Source organism: Pygocentrus nattereri, chromosome 23 (genome assembly GCF_015220715.1).
Source record: "Pygocentrus nattereri isolate fPygNat1 chromosome 23, fPygNat1.pri, whole genome shotgun sequence".
NCBI classification, from domain to species: Eukaryota; Metazoa; Chordata; class Actinopteri; order Characiformes; family Serrasalmidae; genus Pygocentrus; species Pygocentrus nattereri.
Genome location: NC_051233.1, coordinates 30135703 through 30155702, shown reverse-complemented (window position 1 = coordinate 30155702; position 20000 = coordinate 30135703). Strand labels below are relative to the sequence as shown.

Here is a 20000-nt window from a genome sequence, read left to right as displayed (position 1 = left end):
CGTCTGGTTCCTATCACCACCACTGTGAACACTTCTGACTCTAGAACTCCACTAAGCAGTACACTTGATAAAAAAGTGATTAAAAAAAACTGACAAAAAACTTTTGTTAAGTAGGATTTTTTGCATTGTACATGTATTCAGTGCCACATTGGTGGCTATCATGAGTATGCGATGTCCACTAGAGTTTCTCTAATAGGCCTGGACACTTTGATTTAATCTGTGTGGATCTTCTACACAGCGCATGCACTCTCTACAGTACATGTAATTGTATGAAATGTGAGGGTCCATCCTACTTCTTTGTGACATTTAAGCTCCATGGTACTAAATGATTTACTTCTGCGGCTTGTTAGCATGTTCCACTCGCCTTTACGCTCAAATGATGTTCATCTTCACCCATCCTGTACCTCACTCAGCACTGGAAATGAAGCGAGAGGGTCACACACTGCACTACACTGCTTTAACATGTAGATGTATGCAACGCAGCCCGTAAGTAATTGAACAGCGGCACAGTTGTTTTTAGAACAATGAATATGTTCATTGGATTAGAAATAAAAGAATGGTTATGAGGTTAAATGCATAATGTTAGCTTTAATTCAAGTGTATTTACATCGGTTTTGGTGGAAACATGTAGGAATCACTCCACTTTTATGTTATGGTGCCCAGTTTCATGGAAGAAACTGGACAAATGGACAATATGAATACACATTAATATAATGTTAAATCTATATATAAATATATTTTGTATATGTTAAATGTATTTTGGTTTTGCTTTCGGTTTTATCTTCTGCAATGTTATTTAATAAGATTCGGGTATAACGACTGACCAGAAAGCAGTGTTCCACTAGTTGAGCGTACTCTAAGTAGGCTCACAAAGAAGGTTTGGAGAGATGCCATAGAAGAACTACTTACAGAGCATTTCTATCGTTTCTTTAATGCAGTGATTCTCAGACTTGTTCTCAGGGAACCCCAGGTGGTCCTCATTTTTTGCTCTATCGCTATGTTTGCATTGCATGTACTGGTTATTTAAGAATCAATGCCATTGAAACGCCATCATTGTGCGCTAGTGATTGAACTGCACACAGCTGAGAGCCAACTTATCAACTCTTTGTCCCATTATTTGTGGCTTCCTGATACTAAAAGAGTAGGACTCCTACAGTGCACTTCAACTTCAGAGACTTTCCAAACAGAGCCAAAACAGCACAGTTGTGTCACTGTCCAAATACTTAAGAACCTCACCTTGCTCTGCACTGGTAACCTTAGCGTTCATTGCCCAGTTCAGAAAAATGAAAAACAGTTCTAAGCAAATTTTACATACTTGCCATTACATTTAAACAATGGTATAAAAGCAGCCCGTGACGTGTAGCAGGGAGTGTCGAGTTGACTGTAATCTGATGAGGTTAGATGTGAAGTAATGAGGCTGCATGTAAAGTCCCATTAATCCGCAGTGTTTCAGCACCACGTCGCTGTCCTGGGGAATCGGATGTCTGTAGGAAGCGCAATGTCGCCCTCTGGCGGTAAAAAGGGAAAAGCGCCACTTCAAAACTAAGTGCATTTCATTTTGTCCAAAACAAAGAGAATTTGACTTGTTCGTCCAAACCAAAACAGTAGTGTCAGCATCTGTCCTGTCAAGGGCGGGCAACAGCTGGCAGCAACCTCGTTCCCAGTGATGGACAATGCACTGTTTCATGATACCGCAGCTGTGTAAAGACAGGCTGGTACAGACGAGCCGAGGAAGTCATACTGTACATGAAAGACAGGAGCTTCTCTGGTGTGATTTTCTGGGAGTTGTTTTCGGGGGTCGTCTTGCCCCTTGGAACTGAGTTATAAGGGGCAGTCTTTGAAACTTCCAGTATGAAATAAGACTTACTCCTTACCCTCTGTTCAGGGGTGTAAAGAGTGCTGAAAATCCCTACTCGAGTACAAGCACCGTTACAGTAGTAACACTGAAGTGTACAAGTACAAGTGAAAGTATTAGTGAGTAAAATGACTCAAGTAAGAGTCAATGAGTAGTTAGTTGAAAAACTGAGAGTAAGGGGGAGTAAGAGAGAAAGGAAGAGCGAGCGAGAGAGAGAGAGAGAGAGAGAGAGAGAGAGAGAGTGAGAGAGAGAGGGGGGGGTGTTGGGGGGGGTGGTCAGGTCAGGCCAGTCGACAGAGTTCATGTTAAATAAAGGCAGATGACCGTCTGGACGCGGTCTGTTCCTCGTGTGTGCTGGTCCAGTTCTTCCCGTCCTTCTCCACTAAACTGGGCCGTGGTGTTTGAGCGGAAACCAACATCACTCATTTTCACTCTGTAATGCTCTGAAATTAAAGTACAGAAGAGTGAAAGTATTTCATACAAGAGTAAAAGTATTTCATATAAGAGTAAAAGTATTTCATATAAGAGTAAAAGTATTTCATACAAGAGTAAAAGTATTTCATATAAGAGTAAAAGTATTTCACATAAGAGTAAAAGTATTTCATATAAGAGTAAAAGTATTTCATACAAGAGTAAAAGTATTTCATATAAGAGTAAAAGTATTTCATACAAGAGTAAAAGTATTTCATACAAGAGTAAAAGTATTTCATATAAGAGTAAAAGTATTTCATACAAGAGTAAAAGTATTTCACATAAGAGTAAAAGTATTTCATATAAGAGTAAAAGTATTTCATACAAGAGTAAAAGTATTTCACATAAGAGTAAATGTATTTCATATAAGAGTAAAAGTATTTCATACAAGAGTAAAAGTATTTCATACAAGAGTAAAAGTATTTCATACATGTGGGTGTTTAATTAATACGCTGGGTGTTTATTTAATGTTATAAGTGTTTATTTGATGCTGTGGGTGTTTATTTAATGTTATAAGTGTTTATTTGATGCTGTGGGTGTTTATGTAATGTTATAAGTGTTTATTTGATGCTGTGGGTGTTTAATTAATACACTGGTTGTTTATTTAACGTTATAAGTGTTTATTTGATGCTGTGGGTGTTTATGCTATAGGTCCTGGTTTGATGTTGTACATGTTTATTTTACTCCATAGGTGTTTATTATGTGCTAGAAGTTTTTATTTAATTCTATGGGATATGATGTGAGATTGTAGCTGTTTATTTAACAATGTGGGGTTTAATATTGTAGGTTTTTATTTCATATAATAGATGTTTAACAATGAAGGTGCTTATTTGATGCCTTAAGGGTTCGTTTTTCATTTAATGCTGAAGGTCTTTATGTGACGCTAAAGATGTTTATTTGATGTATGTGTTTGTTTAATCTAGTCAAATTAAATTATAGCTGTTTATTTGATGCTGTAGGTGTTTAATGTACATGTTTATGGTACAATGTTTTAGGTGTTAATTTAACACTGTATGTGTTTAACATTTGATGCTGTAGGTGTTTAACAGTGTAAGTAGATATTGCTTTGATGCCAGATATGTTTATTTAATGTTGTAGATGTTTATTTGAGGCTGTAGGTGTGTGTTCAGTGCTGCAGTTGTTTATTCAACATAGTAGGTATCGATTTGATGCTGTATTTATTTAAGTTCAACTGAATAGCACATTAAATGGAGGTTTAAATTCAGCACTGTCTCTGAGCTGAGAGGGGGAGGGGGTCATCATTGTTGGTCCAGTTCATACTGTCCCTTTAAACTGGAGCAGCTGCACCTCAGAGCCACGTGGACTCTTCACTCAGAGAGGAAATGACCCCCTACACACACTCACACACACACACACACACACACACACACACACGTCTCTTCCTCTTTTTCTCACCCTTTCATATTTTTCTCCTCCACTCACTCTGTCATCCTGTCTTATATGGACAGCATCTCTTCCCCTCTGTCTCTCTCCCCCACTCTCTCATCTCTCCCTCTGCATTTCTCTCTCTCCTTTTCTCTTTCTCATTCTCTCCCCTCCCTCTCTCACTGTCTTTCCCCTCTGTCCTGCTCTCTCTCTCCCCTCTGTCCCTCTTTCATTCTATCTCTTTCTCGCATCCCTGCATCCCTCATCCTCCCTCTCTCCCTCTGTTTTCACTCTCTCACTACCTCTCTCTCTCACCCATCTCTCTGTCCCTCTCTTTCACCTTACCCCTCTATGCTCTCTCTCTCTCTTGCTCTCTCTTCACACCTTTATGGCTCTTTCCATCTGCCCCTGCCTCTCTTTCTACCTCTATGTCCCTCTCTCTTCCTCACTCCTGCTTGCTCTCTCTCTCTCTCTCTCTCTCTCTCTCTCTCTCAACCCACCGCCCCCCCCCTCCCCCTCCCCCTCCCCTCACTGCAGTATCGAGCTGCTCGCTGAAGAGAACAGAGGACTGCAGCGTGCTGCACTGGCGTCAAATCCGAGCGCACGCATGTGTGTGTGTATGTGTGTGTGTGTGTGTGTGTGTGTGTTTGTACCCACGTCTGCAGACGTTAACATTTATAACCCCCTGCGTGTGAGTGTGTGTTTCATTGATATTTGTATTTTTAGATTTTTTAGACCCTATAAGCTAAAACGCCCCCCCACCACTCAGAGCACTGGCTCCTCCCACCTAACCCCCCCCAACCACCGCCACAGCACTGACTCGACAGTGGGACAGCGTAGCGAACGGACGCACCGGAGCTTCCTGACCCCCCGCCACACACACACACACACACACACACACGCCTACACTCTGGCTTATTTTCAGCTTTTCCCCCCATACGGAATTCCATCACTGTGGGAATATGGTGATATTTTCCCGGCTGTGGATTTCTCTCGGATGCTGAACACTCCAGGTTGTTTTTTTTGGATACTGCAGCACTGGACTGTAACCTGGAGGGCATGAGGACCCAGCGGTGTCTCTGAGCTACACACACACACACACACACACACACCGCCGCCGCCGCCGCTGCCGCTGCTGCTGATACTGCCAAGGTGCTGCATGCCTTTCTGAGTGCGATGTGAGCGAGAGACACAGAGATAGACAGAGAGACAGAGAGATTTTGATAGAAGGAGCGCTGTGTGAATTGTAGTCCTGGATTGCTGAGATGCGCGTGTGTGTGGGTGTGTGTGTGTGTGTGAGTGGGTGCTGGAGCGCTCTGGTTCAGGCCTAGCTGTGTGTGTGTGTATCTGTTGGTAGCTGAAAGGGTTTTTGTCGCAGCTCAGCTCGTCTCTCGTACCACACTCTGTGTGTGTGTGTGTGTGTGTGTGTGTGTGTGTGTGTGTCGTTCCTGGTTTCTGACTGCCCTGTGTGTGTGTGTGTGTGTGTGTGTGTGTGTGTGTGTGTGTGTGTCGTTCCTGGTTTCTGACTGCCCTGTGTGTGTGTGTGTGTGTGTGTGTGTGTGTGTGTGTGTGTGTGTCGTTCCTGGTTTCTGACTGCCCTGTGTGTGTGTGTGTGTGTGTGTCGTTCCTGGTTTCTGAATGCCCTGTGTGTGTGTGTGTGTGTGTGTGTGTGTGTGTGTGTGTGTGTGTGTCGTTCCTGGTTTCTGACTGCCCTGTGTGTGTGTGTGTGTGTGTGTGTGTGTGTGTGTGTGTGTCGTTCCTGGTTTCTGACTGCCCTGTGTGTGTGTGTGTGTGTTAGGATGCTCATGCCTCGCGATGCAGGCCGCGACGAGGCTCAGAAGCTGCACAGGAAATGGATGAAGCACCAGGCCTTCATGGCTGAGCTTGCACACAACAAGGAATGGCTCGCCAAGATTGAACAGGTGAGTCACAGAGAGAGAGAGAGAGGGAGAGAGGGAGAGAATGAAAGAAAAGAGTGGAGCAAAAATAAGGAGAGATAGTCTGAAATGGTAGAAGACCGGAGGAGGTGAAAGAGAGAGAGCGAGAGAGACACAGAGAGACAGAATAAGAAAGAGAGGAAGGAGCGGAGAAATGAGGGAGTGTAAGAAGGGATGGAAGGCAGGATGAGTGACAGAGGAGAAAAGAAGAGAGGAGCAAAAGGGATGGTGTAAGAGAAAAGAAAGGAGGAGAAGAGAAGATTAGAAGGGAGGAGAGGAGAATGGAGAAGGATTGGTTTAGACAAAAGAAGCAAAACAGGAGAAATAAGTGAGTGCAAGTTGGGTGGGTAATAGAGAAAGAGAAAGAGGAGAAAAGAAAGGGTAGCAAAAGGGATGGAATGGAAGAGAGGAGAAGGGCTCAAGTGGAAATAAGGGAACAGAAGAAAAGAGATGTAATGAGAGAATAAGAGAGGAGCGCAGGATGGAGGACAGGAGGGGTAGACAGAAAGACAGGAGGAGGAAAAAAGAAGTGAATAAGAGGTGCAAATAAGAGAATGAAAGAAAGGATGAAGAAAGAAGAAAACTAGATAGAAAAAGATGTAGAAAGAGGGACAACGAGAGAGAGAAAAGTGAAGTAAAAATGAGAGAAAAAGGAAAGAAAAAGGAGAGAAAAAAGATGATAAGAAATGGAAGACAGGAAGAGGGCAAAGAGAAAGAGAGATAAAGAAAGAAAGAGGAGCAAAACTGAGGAGAAATAAGAGCATGCAAGATGGGATGGAAGGAGGAAAAGATAGAGAAACAGGAGAAAAGAGAAGGGGGCAAAAGGGATGTAATGGGAGGAGAGAAGAGGAGAAGAAATGAAGTAGAGAGAAGAGAGCAGAAGAAAAGAGATAGAAAGAGAATAAGAGAGGAGTACAGGATGGAGGACAGGAGGGATAAATAGAGAGATAGAATGAGAGAAAAACAGGAGGAGGAAAAAAGAAAGAATTGAAGACGACATGCACAAATAGGAGAATGTAAGAAAATAATGAGCAGAAAAAATAAAGAAAATAGAGAGAAAAAAGAGAGAGGAGAAAATAATGAGACAATAAGTGAAGGGAAAACGATGGAATGGGAGAAATAAAAGTGAAAGAAAAGATGGAGAACAGGAAACGAGTAAAAATCAGGGGGAGAGGAAACCAGGATAAATAAAGGGGATTACTGTGATGATGGAGGAAGTGATGGAAGACAGGAGCAAATATGAGAGGATAAAGGAGGAGTGAACATAGAGGAGGAAATGATGAGAGATGAAAGAAGAAAAGAGGAGAGAAGATGAGTAGTGATAAAAGAAAACATGGAATAAAATACAGGAGAAAAGAGGAGATATGAATAAAAAGGATGAGAGGAGAAAACAGGTGGCGAGGAGAAGGAGAGGAAGATATACTGTGAGACAGGAGGAGAAGGAAAGGGAAAGTAGAGGAGAGAAGCAAAGAAAAGAGAGTAGAAAATGAAAACTGGAGAAAAGAGGGGACAAGAGGAAAAGAGGAAGGAAAAGAAGAAGAGGAAGTGAGAAAAACTGGGCCGGAGACAAGAGGAGGATAAAGAAGAGGAGAGAAATAGAAGAATGAAGCTGAGAAGGAAGGAAAAGAAAGGAGAGTGGAGGAGGAGAACTGAGAAAAGAGGATGGAAGATGAGGAGACAAGCAGAAAAAAAGGAAAGGAAAAGAAAGGAGTGAGAAGGTGGAGAAAAAAGGTGAGAGGAAAAAAGGAGAGGAGAAGAGTGAAGAGGAAAATATAAGAAAAAAGAGGAGAAGGAGGAAAGAAAGAAAAAAGAAGGCGAGATGAGAAAGGAGAAGAGGAACAGGGAACGAAGGCAGGAGAAGGAGAAAATGAGAGGAGAGAAAAAATGAGGAGAGATGAAAAGAGAAGAGAAGAACAAGATGGAAAGAATGGAGAGGAAATTAGAGGGAATAAGGAAGAGAAAAGAAATGAGGCAGAAGAGAAAAGGAGAAGAAGGAAAAGCGAAGGAAGAGAGGAGATGAGAAGAGAGAGGAAAGAAGGAAAGGAGAGGAAAAGAAGACATGAGATGAGAGGAGAAAAAGGTCTGGAGACAAAAAAAGAGGAGAACAAAGTGGAAAGTAGAGGAAATAAGTAGAAAAGATAGGAAGATGAGAGGGGAGAGGAAAGAAAGTGAGGAGATTATAAGAGAAAGAAGTAGAGGAGAAGAGGAAATAGGAGAAAATGAAGAGAAGAGAGGAGAGAAGAGAAATAAAGAAGTAGAGAGAAGAAAAGAATAGTATGAGAAAAGAGGAGTGTAAAAGAGAGACAGAAGAGAAAAGAAGACATGAAGAGGAGGGGAAAGGCAGATGGAGAAAGGGAAAGGATGGAGGTGGGCGAGTGCAGGCCAGGTGAGACTGTAGGAGGGGGAGGTGTAGAGGCAGGTAGAGGACAGAGGGAGGACAGATGAAGGACTCATAAAGGAGAGCACTGCTTCAATATGCTAAGGCAGGATGGAGATCAGCAGGCCTCTCATAGAAACTGCAGCTACGCCTGCCACAATCACTAATATACTAATATTACTCTATTAAATTTCCTTAAATACTAATACATCCCCACTAAATACCCATAAATACTAATATCTCTCTATTAAATTCCCTTACATACTGTAAATACCCTTAAGTAGTAACATTTCTCCATTACATATGCTTATATTCTAATATTTCTCCACTAAATACCATTATGTACTAATATTTCTCCATTAAAAACTCTTATATCCTAATATGTCTCCATTAAGTTGCTTATATCCTTAAATTTTTCCATAACATGCTGGATTTTGTAATTGATTGATTAGCGGTGCTTTGATTAAACTGTTGACATTACTAATTGGCCACCTAGTATCACACGTACCAGTGACGGCAAAATACAGGGCAAGAAACTGGATTCAAGGCCTAGATTTTAAGACCTGTGCCATGTACCAATCTGCTCCATCTTACTATCTGGAACAATCTGCTCCATCTTACTATCTGGAACAATCTGCTCCATCTTACTATCTGGAACAATCTGCTCCATCTTACTATCTGGAACAATCTGCTCCATCTTACTCTGGAACAATCTGCTCCATCTTACTATCTGGAACAATCTGCTCCATCTTACTCTGGAACAATCTGCTCCATCTTACTATCTGGAACAATCTGCTCCATCTTACTCTGGAACAATCTGCTCCATCTTACTATCTGGAACAATCTGCTCCATCTTACCATCTGGAACAAAATGGCAAGTGTATGTAAAGGAGTTGTGCTAATATGTTACGACAGATGTAGATGCAATTCTATGAGAGTGCTGCTGAGCTCCAATCCGCTTCTAGCTTGGAACGGTTCACACACGAATGGAATTATTTTCGCTGGGTGCTCACACATTTCCGTTTAGCCAGAATACGGTCGAGGTTGTTGAACATTTTTGCTAACAGAACTGCGAGAGGAGAATATCCAGTGGATGTGTTTATAGAGTTTATTGCTACCAGTGAAGTATTGATGGATCATATTGCATATGTTCTGCTTACTAATAGAGGGAAACTGTGCCAGACTGAGATGTTCTCAGTCCGATGGATGCTGGGTATGTTCTGGTTAGAACTGCTTATATTGCACTGCATGCACTGCACAGAGAAACAGTACAAGATCCAGACATCTTTATGAAATTTGTAATGGCTGTGGTCCAGATTAGCAGAGGCCTCAGGGTGTTCTTATGAGGTTCTGAAGTCGCTTTGCTAAGATTAACAGTTTGGCTAAAGGACAGATGTTTTCATTGCTACAAGTCAAGTATTGTTGGACACAGCTGCACTAAAAATGCTTATATTCTGTTGTATTACGCCAGTCAGCCATAACATCATGACCACCTCCTTGTTTCTGCACTCATTGTCCATCTTATCAGCTCCACTTACTGTATAACTGCACTCTGTAGTTCTACAGTTACAGACTGTAGTCCATCTGTTTCTCTGATACTCTGTTACCCTGTTCTTCAGTGGTCAGGACCCCCATGGACCCTCACAGAGCAGGTACTGTTTGGGTGGTGGGTCATTCTCAGCACTGCAGTAACACTGACGACGTGGTGGTGTGTTAGTTTGTGTTGCACTGGTCTGAGTGGATCAGACACAGCAGAGCTGCTGGAGTATTTAAACACTGTGTCCACTCACTGTCCACTCTATTAGACACTCCTACCTTGTCGCCTTGTAGATGTAAAGTCAGAGACGATGACTCATCTGCTGCTGCACAGCTTGTGTTGGTGATCCTCCAGTCCTTCATCAGTGGCCACAGGACGCTGCCCACAGGACGCTGTTGGCTGGATATTTTTGGTTGGTGGACTGTTCTCAGTCCAGCAGCGACACTGAGGTGTTTAAAAACTCCAGCAACACTGCTGTGTCTGATCCACTCAGACTAGCACAACACACACTAACACACCACCACCATGTCTGTGTTACTGCAGTGTTAAGAATGATCCACCACCCAAATAGTAGCTGCTCTGAGAAACAGATGGACTACAGTCTGTGCCCAGTGTGTGATAGCTTTAACATAGACTTACAGACATAACATAGGCTGTGTAAGCGTGTGTTAGAGCGTGTAATGTTGTCTTAGAGTGAGTAAGGGTCTATTAGAGTGTAGAAGGGTATATTAGAGTGACTAGGGGTGTGTTAGAGTGTGTAAGGGTGCATTAGGTAGTGTAATGGTCTATTGAGTGTATAAAAGTACACTCGAATAGACCAAATGTAAGGATGTATTAAGGGGTGTAAAGGTGTTTAAGTGTGGAAGTGTCTGTTTGAGTATGTAATGGTGTCTTACAGTGTGAAATGGTGTATTAGAGTGAAAATGGTGTGTTAAAGTGTGTAAGGATATATTGGAATCGGTCAGGATGTAATTGAGTGTATACAGGTGTTGAATAAGAGTGTAGTAGAGTAAATGTGTATTAACATGAGTGTATTATAGTGTGTAAGGGTATATTAGAGTAAGTAAGGGTATATTAGAGTAAGTAAGGGTATATTAGAGTAAGTAAGGGTGTATTAGAGTGAGTAAGGGTATATTAGAGTAAGTAAGGGTGTATTAGAGTGTGTAAGGGTATATTAGAGTAAGTAAGGGTATATTAGAGTGAGTAAGGGTATATTAGAGTAAGTAAGGGTGTATTAGAGTAAGTAAGGGTGTATTAGAGTGTGTAAGGGTATATTAGAGTAAGTAAGGGTGTATTAGAGTGTGTAAGGGTGTATTAGAGTAAGTAAGGGTGTATTAGAGTGAGTAAGGGTATATTAGAGTAAGTAAGGGTGTATTAGAGTGAGTAAGGGTGTATTAGAGTGAGTAAGGGTATATTAGAGTAAGTAAGGGTGTATTAGAGTAAGTAAGGGTGTATTAGAGTGTGTAAGGGTATATTAGAGTAAGTAAGGGTGTATTATAGTGTGTAAGGGTATATTAGAGTAAGTAAGGGTGTATTAGAGTGTGTAAGGGTATATTAGAGTAAGTAAGGGTGTATTAGAGTGAGTAAGGGTATATTAGAGTAAGTAAGGGTGTATTAGAGTGAGTAAGGGTGTGTTAGAGTGTGTAAGGGTGCATTAGAGTAAGTAAGGGTGTATTAGAGTGTGTAAGGGTATATTAGAGTAAGTAATGGTGTATTATAGTGTGTAAGGGTATATTAGAGTAAGTAAGGGTATATTAGAGTAAGTAAGGGTGTATTAGAGTGTGTAAGGGTATATTAGAGTAAGTAAGGGTGTATTAGAGTGTGTAAGGGTATATTAGAGTAAGTAAGGGTGTATTATAGTGTGTAAGGGTATTTTAGAGTAAGTAAGGGTGTATTATAGTGTGTAAGGGTATATTAGAGTAAGTAAGGGTGTATTAGAGTGTGTAAGGGTGTATTAGAGTGAGTATGGCTGTATTAGAGTGTGTAAGGGTGTATTAGAGTAAGTAAGGGTGTATTCTAGTGTGTAAGGGTATATTAGAGTAAGTAAGGGTGTATTAGAGTGTGTAAGGGTATATTAGAGTAAGTAAGGGTGTATTAGAGTGTGTAAGGGTGTATTAGAGTGAGTAAGGGTGTATTAGAGTGTGTAAGGGTATATTAGAGTAAGTAAGGGTGTATTAGAGTGTGTAAGGGTATATTAGAGTAAGTAAGGGTGTATTAGAGTGTGTAAGGGTGTATTAGAGTGAGTAAGGGTGTATTTGAGTGTGTAAGGGTATATTAGAGTAAGTAAGGGTGTATTCTAGTGTGTAAGGGTATATTAGAGTAAGTAAGGGTGTATTAGAGTGTGTAAGGGTATATTAGAGTAAGTAAGGGTGTATTAGAGTGTGTAAGGGTGTATTAGAGTAAGTAAGGGTGTATTAGAGTGTGTAAGGGTATATTAGAGTAAGTAAGGGTGTATTAGAGTGTGTAAGGGTATATTAGAGTAAGTAAGGGTGTATTATAGTGTGTAAGGGTATATTAGAGTGTGTAAGGGTGTATTAGAGTGTGTAAGGGTGTATTAGAGTGTGTAAGGGTATATTAGAGTAAGTAAGGGTGTATTAGAGTGTGTAAGGGTATATTAGAGTAAGTAAGGGTGTATTAGAGTGTGTAAGGATGTATTAGAGTGTGTAAGGGTATATTAGAGTAAGTAAGGGTGTATTAGAGTGTGTAAGGGTATATTAGAGTAAGTAAGGGTGTATTAGAGTGTGTAAGGGTATATTAGAGTAAGTAAGGGTGTATTAGAGTGTGTAAGGGTATATTAGAGTAAGGGTGTATTAGAGTGTGTAAGGGTGTATTATAGTGTGTAAGGGTATATTAGAGTAAGTAAGGGTGTATTAGAGTGTGTAAGGGTATATTAGAGTAAGTAAGGGTGTATTAGAGTGTGTAAGGGTATATTAGAGTAAGTAATGGTGTATTATAGTGTGTAAGGGTATATTAGAGTAAGTAAGGGTGTATTAGAGTGAGTAAGGGTATATTAGAGTAAGTAAGGGTGTATTAGAGTAAGTAAGGATGTATTAGAGTGTGTAAGGGTATATTAGAGTAAGTAAGGGTGTATTAGAGTGTGTAAGGGTATATTAGAGTAAGTAAGGGTGTATTAGAGTGTGTAAGGGTATATTAGAGTAAGTAAGGGTGTATTAGAGTGTGTAAGGGTATATTAGAGTAAGGGTGTATTAGAGTGTGTAAGGGTGTATTATAGTGTGTAAGGGTATATTAGAGTAAGTAAGGGTGTATTAGAGTGTGTAAGGGTATATTAGAGTAAGTAAGGGTGTATTAGAGTGTGTAAGGGTATATTAGAGTAAGTAATGGTGTATTATAGTGTGTAAGGGTATATTAGAGTAAGTAAGGGTGTATTAGAGTGTGTAAGGGTATATTAGAGTAAGGGTGTATTAGAGTGAGTAAGGGTGTATTAGAGTGTGTAAGGGTATATTAGAGTAAGTAAGGGTGTATTAGAGTGTGTAAGGGCGTATTAGAGTAAGTAATGGTGTATTATAGTGTGTAAGGGCATATTAGAGTAAGTAAGGGTGTATTAGAGTGTGTAAGGGTATATTAGAGTAAGTAAGGGTGTATTAGAGTGTGTAAGGGTATATTAGAGTAAGTAAGGATGTATTAGAGTGTGTAAGGGTATATTAGAGTAAGTAAGGGTGTATTAGAGTGTGTAAGGGTATATTAGAGTAAGTAAGGGTGTATTAGAGTGTGTAAGGGTATATTAGAGTAAGTAAGGGTGTATTAGAGTGTGTAAGGGTATATTAGAGTAAGTAAGGGTGTATTAGAGTGTGTAAGGGTATATTAGAGTAAGTAAGGGTGTATTAGAGTGTGTAAGGGTATATTAGAGTAAGTAAGGGTGTATTAGAGTGTGTAAGGGTATATTAGAGTAAGTAAGGGTGTATTAGAGTGTATACGGATGTGTATAGAGGTGTATTAGAGTGTAAATGTGTGTTACTATGTGTAAGGGTGTATTAAATTGCACAAGTGGAATCATGAGTGTGTGAGTGAGTGTGTTAGAGTGTGTAAGGGTGTATAGGAGAGCGCAAAGGCCTATTAGAGGTGTATTAGAATATGTAAGGGTGTATTACAGTGTGTGGTTTGGAGCAATACTGTCTTATGATCTGCCAGAAATTGCTGTAACAATGACAGTTCAACCTACGATTAGCTTTGGGTTTGATGCCTGAGATCATGACACACGCATTAGCCACATTTCAACAGTCAGAACCAGGTAGTTTGCAGCCCTTGAGACTGATGGTGCACTGTGATTGGTCCTGAGCCTGAAGTGCAATAGACTGTGGTAATAGGTAACAGTGTTCTGATAACCTGCGGATCCATCGGCTTGTACTTTCAATTACACGTATAATTTAGATACCCAGCGTGTTAACATAAGGCCATGGTAGTTGTTTTCATGGAGTCGAAAGAGGAACATCTGTTGCCAAGGTTTTCGGGGGTGAGACAAGAAGTATTTATTTGTTTGTTTATTTGTTTAGTTTTGTTTGTTTGTTTGTTTTTAACTGTATCTGCTCATAAAGATCTTTTTGTTTAGTTTCACCCTAATTCCACCTCCAGATTTAGATCAAATGACAAGTCTGGTTCATTGTGCTGCTTACATAAGAGTTTGAAACATTAAAAGCTTTTACAGCTTCCTGTCGCAGTAAGTGTAGTTGAGAATATGCTGGGTGATGGTTTCCAATGATGGCAAAACCTCACAATTCTTCAGTGGGCTTAAATTTTGTTAGCACCAACCTAATACCAGAGCCAGTTTAAGCAGAGCCTAACCACTTCCTTTTTCTTCCTTATTCACCAGAGGGTGCCTCCAAGTCCTTAGTGAATTGGTGTGAAGGGAGCTAAATGTCAAGACTATGTTAAGACTGTGCATTTGTATAAAAGGTCATTACAAAATACTTTGTGTTATATGTTGTGGTACATGCTGTATTCAAAAGCACTTTTTATTGTATTTGGAGCAGAATAGTTTTTAATGGAATAGTATTAGTGTTATAGTAAATACAGCATAGATCACAGTAGATGGTAACAATAACACAACTCTGTTTACAACAACAATGGGGACGCTGTACAAAATGTAAATAAAAACAGTGCAATAATGTGCAAATTTAAATCCTGCATTTATTTGAAAATAATTTGAAGACGACACAACAATGTTAATGTTGAATTTGATGCCAGCAACATGTTTCAAAAACGTTGGGATGGGTAAAAAGAAGACTGGTAAAGTTGTGTAAAGCTAAAAAAAAACAAAACAAAAAAAAAACTGGTGGGTAATTGGCAACAGGTTAGTAACATGATTGAGTGTAAAAAGTGCATCCCAGAGAGGCTGGGATGGAGAAGGGTTCACCACTCACTGCATAGTGTAACAATACAAGAATAAAGTACTTGGGGATTTCATCATCTGCAGTACATAATGTCATTAAAAGATTCAGAGAATGCAAAGAAATCTCTGTATGCAAGGAACAAGACCAAAAACCAATATTGGCTTCAGGCCCTCAGACAGCACTGCATTAAAAACAGGCACAATTCTGGAGTGGAAATCACTGCATGGGTTCAGGAACATTTCGTAAAATCACTGTGAACAAAGTTCGTCGCTGCATCCACAAATGCAAGTTACATCATTCCCATGCAAAGAAGAAACCAGATCCAGAAACACTGCCACTTTCTCTGGGCCTGAGCTCATTTAAAATGGAATCAACATTTGAAATTCTTTTTGGAACCCAGTTTGTTATAAGCACACAGTTCAAATGCTAGCATCTGTGATGGTATAGCGGTGCATCAGTACACATGGCATGGTTTGATTTGCACATCTCTGAAGGCACCATTAATGCTAAATGATATATACAGGTTTTGGCAACATATGCTGCCATTCAGATGACGTCTTTTTCAGGGCATGCTTTGCTTTTTTAAGCAAGATGATGCTAAACCACATTCAACATGTATTACTACAATATGGCTCTGTAGTAAAAGAGTCTGGGTGCTAAACTGACCTGTCTGCAGGCCAGACCTGTCACCTCTGGAAATTTTTGGCGCATTATGAAATGAAAAGTACGACCAAGGAGACCCAGGACTGTTGAGCACCTGAAATCCTACATCAAGCATTAAAAATATCCTACATCAAGCATCAGAACTACAGCAATTGGTTTCCTCAGTTCCCAAACGCTTACAGAAAAAGAAGAGCTGAAACACAGTGGCCCTGTGATGGAATGGCAACCTGTCCAGGGTGTATCCTGCCTTCCGGCCAGTGACCGCTGGGATTGGCTCCCAAAAAATGTGTGTGTGTGTGTGTGTGTGTGTGTGTGTGTGTGTGTGTGTGTGAGAGAGAGACACAGTGGTAAACAGGCCCCTGTCCCAACTTTTTTGGATGGTGCTGCTGGCATCAAATTCAAAATGGGCAAATATTTTTCAAAAAACAAGAACTTTTCTCAGTTTCACCATTTGATATGTTGCCTTTGTACTATTGTCAATTAAATATAGGGTTTACATGATTTGCACATCATTGCATTCTACTTTGCGTAGCTGATAAGGGATGTTTGATGTATACTGTTTTGCAACTAGTCAAATATTCCTAGAATGTACTGCACATATTCTGGGCAGAGCCCTGGTGGAATGTTCCACAGGGAGACTGTAGCAGATGCAGACATCAGTGTGACATTCAAGATAGCTGGAAGCTAGACTAGCACAGACCCCTGTATATAATGCATAATGTGTATACTGAGGCATAAGGATAAATTATAAGACAGCTTGGTAGGGCATGCTTCAGTATTGTTTGACAGGAAGTTCTGGATTCTTCAGTCTGGTTGTTTTTGGGATTCTGTGCTGAAAAGCCACTTTAGTCTGAGGCTAAGCTTAACATGGTCAAGTCTTCACCTGTCACCGTGTACACACAGCACACATAGCAATCCCCATGACAAATATCTGGCTTTTATTTCGGGTTAACGTTCCGTGATGTCCTTCTGCTCTGGCCTATTGTTTCTTCGACATAGCAACACTTCAGCAATTAGCATGTGCACTGTTGCGTGACATGATTTTAATGACCCAAACTTCTAATTGCTACCCATCAGAGACATTCTCTTGGTTGGTTTTTCTATATATTATGATAGATTTTTCGGGTTTACTGAGGGCGTACTTAAAATGCTGAAGGCTTTAGGTTGGAGCGTTCTGCTGCAGTAAGCTTAGTTAGCGTGGTTACGACAATGCTAGGTGGTAATTAGACTGATATTTATTGCAGCAGTTTGTAAATGTCACTCTGGTTTGTTCTCTGGCGTGGATGCATGTGTGTTTTGCCTTCAGGAGATTTTATTTCTAAATGTCTGCTTACAGTCCAGCTTATGCCTTTTGGACTAAAGAAGAAAAGAATACATTTGCTTTGTTTGCTAAATACACACACACATGTGTGTGTGTGTGTAACTGTGCAGTACATTAAATACTGCAGCATCAGCATAGAGCCAGACATAGGGGAGGCCATGATTCCACCATGAGAAGTGCTCTTTATTAACCACCAGGTCAGAAAGACACACACAGAGTGCTGAACTCATCAGGGGAGGTCACCAAGGTGTCACCCTCATGGTTAAACCCCATTCCACACAAAACACCCACAACTCCAGACACAATAAGCCACAGATAACACACAACACATGTATGTCCCTTTTTAGGAGCATCACATTCAGTGGTGGTCAGTCCGTTGTGCTAACAACACCAGAAGCTTCTTTGTTTGATGTGTCTGTCTTCTTTTCTCAGTGAGGTTCTTCTTGAACAGCTCCACATCCTTTCAGACCCACAGCACTTATTGTCTTCTTACTGTGGAAGGTTCAACAGAAATGTTTAGCTGGTGGGGACAGTGTTGGTGTTCTACCAGGTCTTCCAGCTGGTTGTTAGGAGTCGCAATTTCTCTGTAGCTTTTAGTCATGTATTTATTTTTTTACTCATGTTAATGGGTATCCAGCCGGTGTATTTTCCATTATCTTTATGAACAGAACTGGAACATGTTTTGTGATTAGAACGTCGCTTGACTACAGAGTCAAATTTAACTAGAGCTTAATTTACGATGTAGCTATGTGTTATGAACTCAGAAGTCATGGGGGAAAATTAAGCTGTAAATAAACTACTGCCACCCTACTGGTCAGTGTCACAATTGGCCCCTCCCAGTCCTGTCCATGTGTTCATGTTGTTGAGGGTTTAGCCCATGTGCATTTGTTTTGGTCCAGCCCCCACGTTTCATGACTCCTCCCCTGATTGTTTCCCGCCTGTCCCTCTTTTACCCTGTGTATTTAAGCCCTGTGTTTGCCCCTTGTGTTTGCTGGTCTTTGTGTTATTTGTACTGGTCTATGTACAGTTGTTTGTTCTGTTTGATACTGGTTTGTCATGTCTGTCCCCCAATCTATCCGTGTTGGATCTATGACCCTGTACCGTTTTGACTATGACCCTGGATTTGCCCACAATAAAAGTCACTTATCTCCGCATATGCGTCCGCCCCTGCGCTCCCCGTTACAGTCAAGATGATGAGAAAAAGTGTGATGTTATCTGTTATGCAGTTTAGCACCCCCTGGTGGAACCAAACACAACTGTCCTATTAAAAAAAAAAATTCACCTCAAATTTTGCCACCAGCCAGTGCGTGTTTGGTGTCTAATGCTTCTTACTGCACTGGACCTACAAGGCTAATGTAGTTAACAGGTAATGGAAGCATATGTAGGCCAAATAGTACAGAGAGCCTCAAAATGTGTGGAATTATCTAAGTAATCTGCTTGTTTAGACTTGCTTGTTTAGTTTCTAACACTATGACGCTGAACGTTCTCTCACTGGTGTGTCGAGTGCAGGAATCTGTTATTTTTAAGCTCAGCAGATTAAATGCTTCATGATGGTGAGAATGCAGTGGCTGAGTGTGTGCTGCAAGCGCAGGGCCTTTGGGTGTGAGCTTGCCTCTGGATCCTGCTGTAAGTTGTGATTTTAGCAGGAATATTGCATCTTTCAGCTGTTATGTTTCAGCATGCCAGATCTTTCAGCTTGGTTTTCTAGTTTTAGTGTCATAGAGCCCAGGCTGGAGTTTACTAAAGTAGTTTAATCCAACACTATTTATAACCCAACAGACCTTCATATTACGCTGTATATGAATTTTATGTGTACGTCCTTGACTTTTATTACATCGTCTTAGGTTTGTTCATCCATATTGTCTCAGTTCTCTGGAACAGATGTACTAAGGTTTTTGTGGCAGGTTTCAGGCACGAATAAGACACATCCAGCTTGATAAAACAAGCCTGTTATGTATAGATCTGGTTTTTAAAGTTCTCTCACACATACGAGGGAGAATCACGTATAGCATGGATGAGATATTGCAAGTGGCCACCAGTTTTGTGTGGAATTTTCTCCATCTCTTTAACCCAGCATAGTGTAACACCAGCAGTAATTTATACTAAGGTTTGTGCACAAGGTCTGAACTAAGTCATTAGTGACAACAGTTAGTTTAAAGCCATGCTTTGATTAAAAGTGGTTGAACCAGCTATCCTGAGCATCACTCTGGAAGTTATTGTATCTGTCAAGTCAAATGAGTTAGAGCCAGAGCTGTGGATGTTACTTATGATCTCACTGAACCAGAGATATTGATGTTAGCTGTGGTCCAACTAAACTGGACCTATGGGTGCTACCTGATGGTCTACCTGAACTGACACTATAGATCTTAACTGTGGTCTAACTCAGTTGTCTCAAACTCAACCGCTAAAAGGACCATATTAAAAAATCTCAACAAATCTGTGGGCCAGAAAACACCTTTTATATTTATTATATTTTTAATCACATTTTGCTATGACCGAAACAGGCCAGTGTTTATTTGAAACATGCCAAAAGAGCAGCAACAAAATATAGACTTGTGGTAAACCTTGAAATATTAAACACTAAATTTCCAAAAGTATTTGGTCGTCTGGCTTCACACGCATATGAAATTGAGTGACATCCCATTCTTAATCCATAGTGTTTAATATGATGTCAGCCCACCCTTTGCAGCTGTGACAGCCTCAACTCTTCTGGGAAGGCTTTCCAGAAGCACATTTGTGAGGTCAGACACTGATATGGGACGAGAAGGCCTGGCTCACAGTCTCCGCTCTAATTCATCCCAAAGGTGTTCTTTTGGGTGGAGGTGCAGGCCAGTCAAGTTCTTCCACACCAAAATCGCTCATCCACGTCTTTGATGCTTTGTGCACTGGTATGCAGTCATGTTGGACCAGGAAGGGGCCGTCCCCAAACTGTTCCCACAAAGTTGGGAACATGAAATTGTCCAAAATCTCTTGGTGCTGAAGCTTTAAGAGTTCCTTTCACTGGAACTAAGGGGCCGGGCCCAACTCCTGAAAAACACCCCACACCATGATCCCCCCTCCACCAAACTTTACACTTGGCACAATGCAGTCAGACCAGTACCGTCT

At 40.8% G+C, this 20000-nt stretch overlaps 1 protein-coding gene across 1 annotated transcript in view; it reads left to right on the top strand.

Moving 5' to 3' along the window:
• Positions 1-4503: 4503 nt before the first annotated feature.
• sptbn4a (spectrin, beta, non-erythrocytic 4a) overlaps positions 4504-20000 on the top strand; it is a 53720-nt gene continuing 38223 nt past the window's right edge. The window contains exons 1-2 of the mRNA XM_017687331.2: positions 4504-4864; positions 5511-5634. Of these exons, the coding sequence (XP_017542820.2) occupies positions 5512-5634 (123 nt within the window). The 5' untranslated portion in view covers positions 4504-4864; position 5511. The remainder of the gene's footprint in view (positions 4865-5510; positions 5635-20000) is intronic.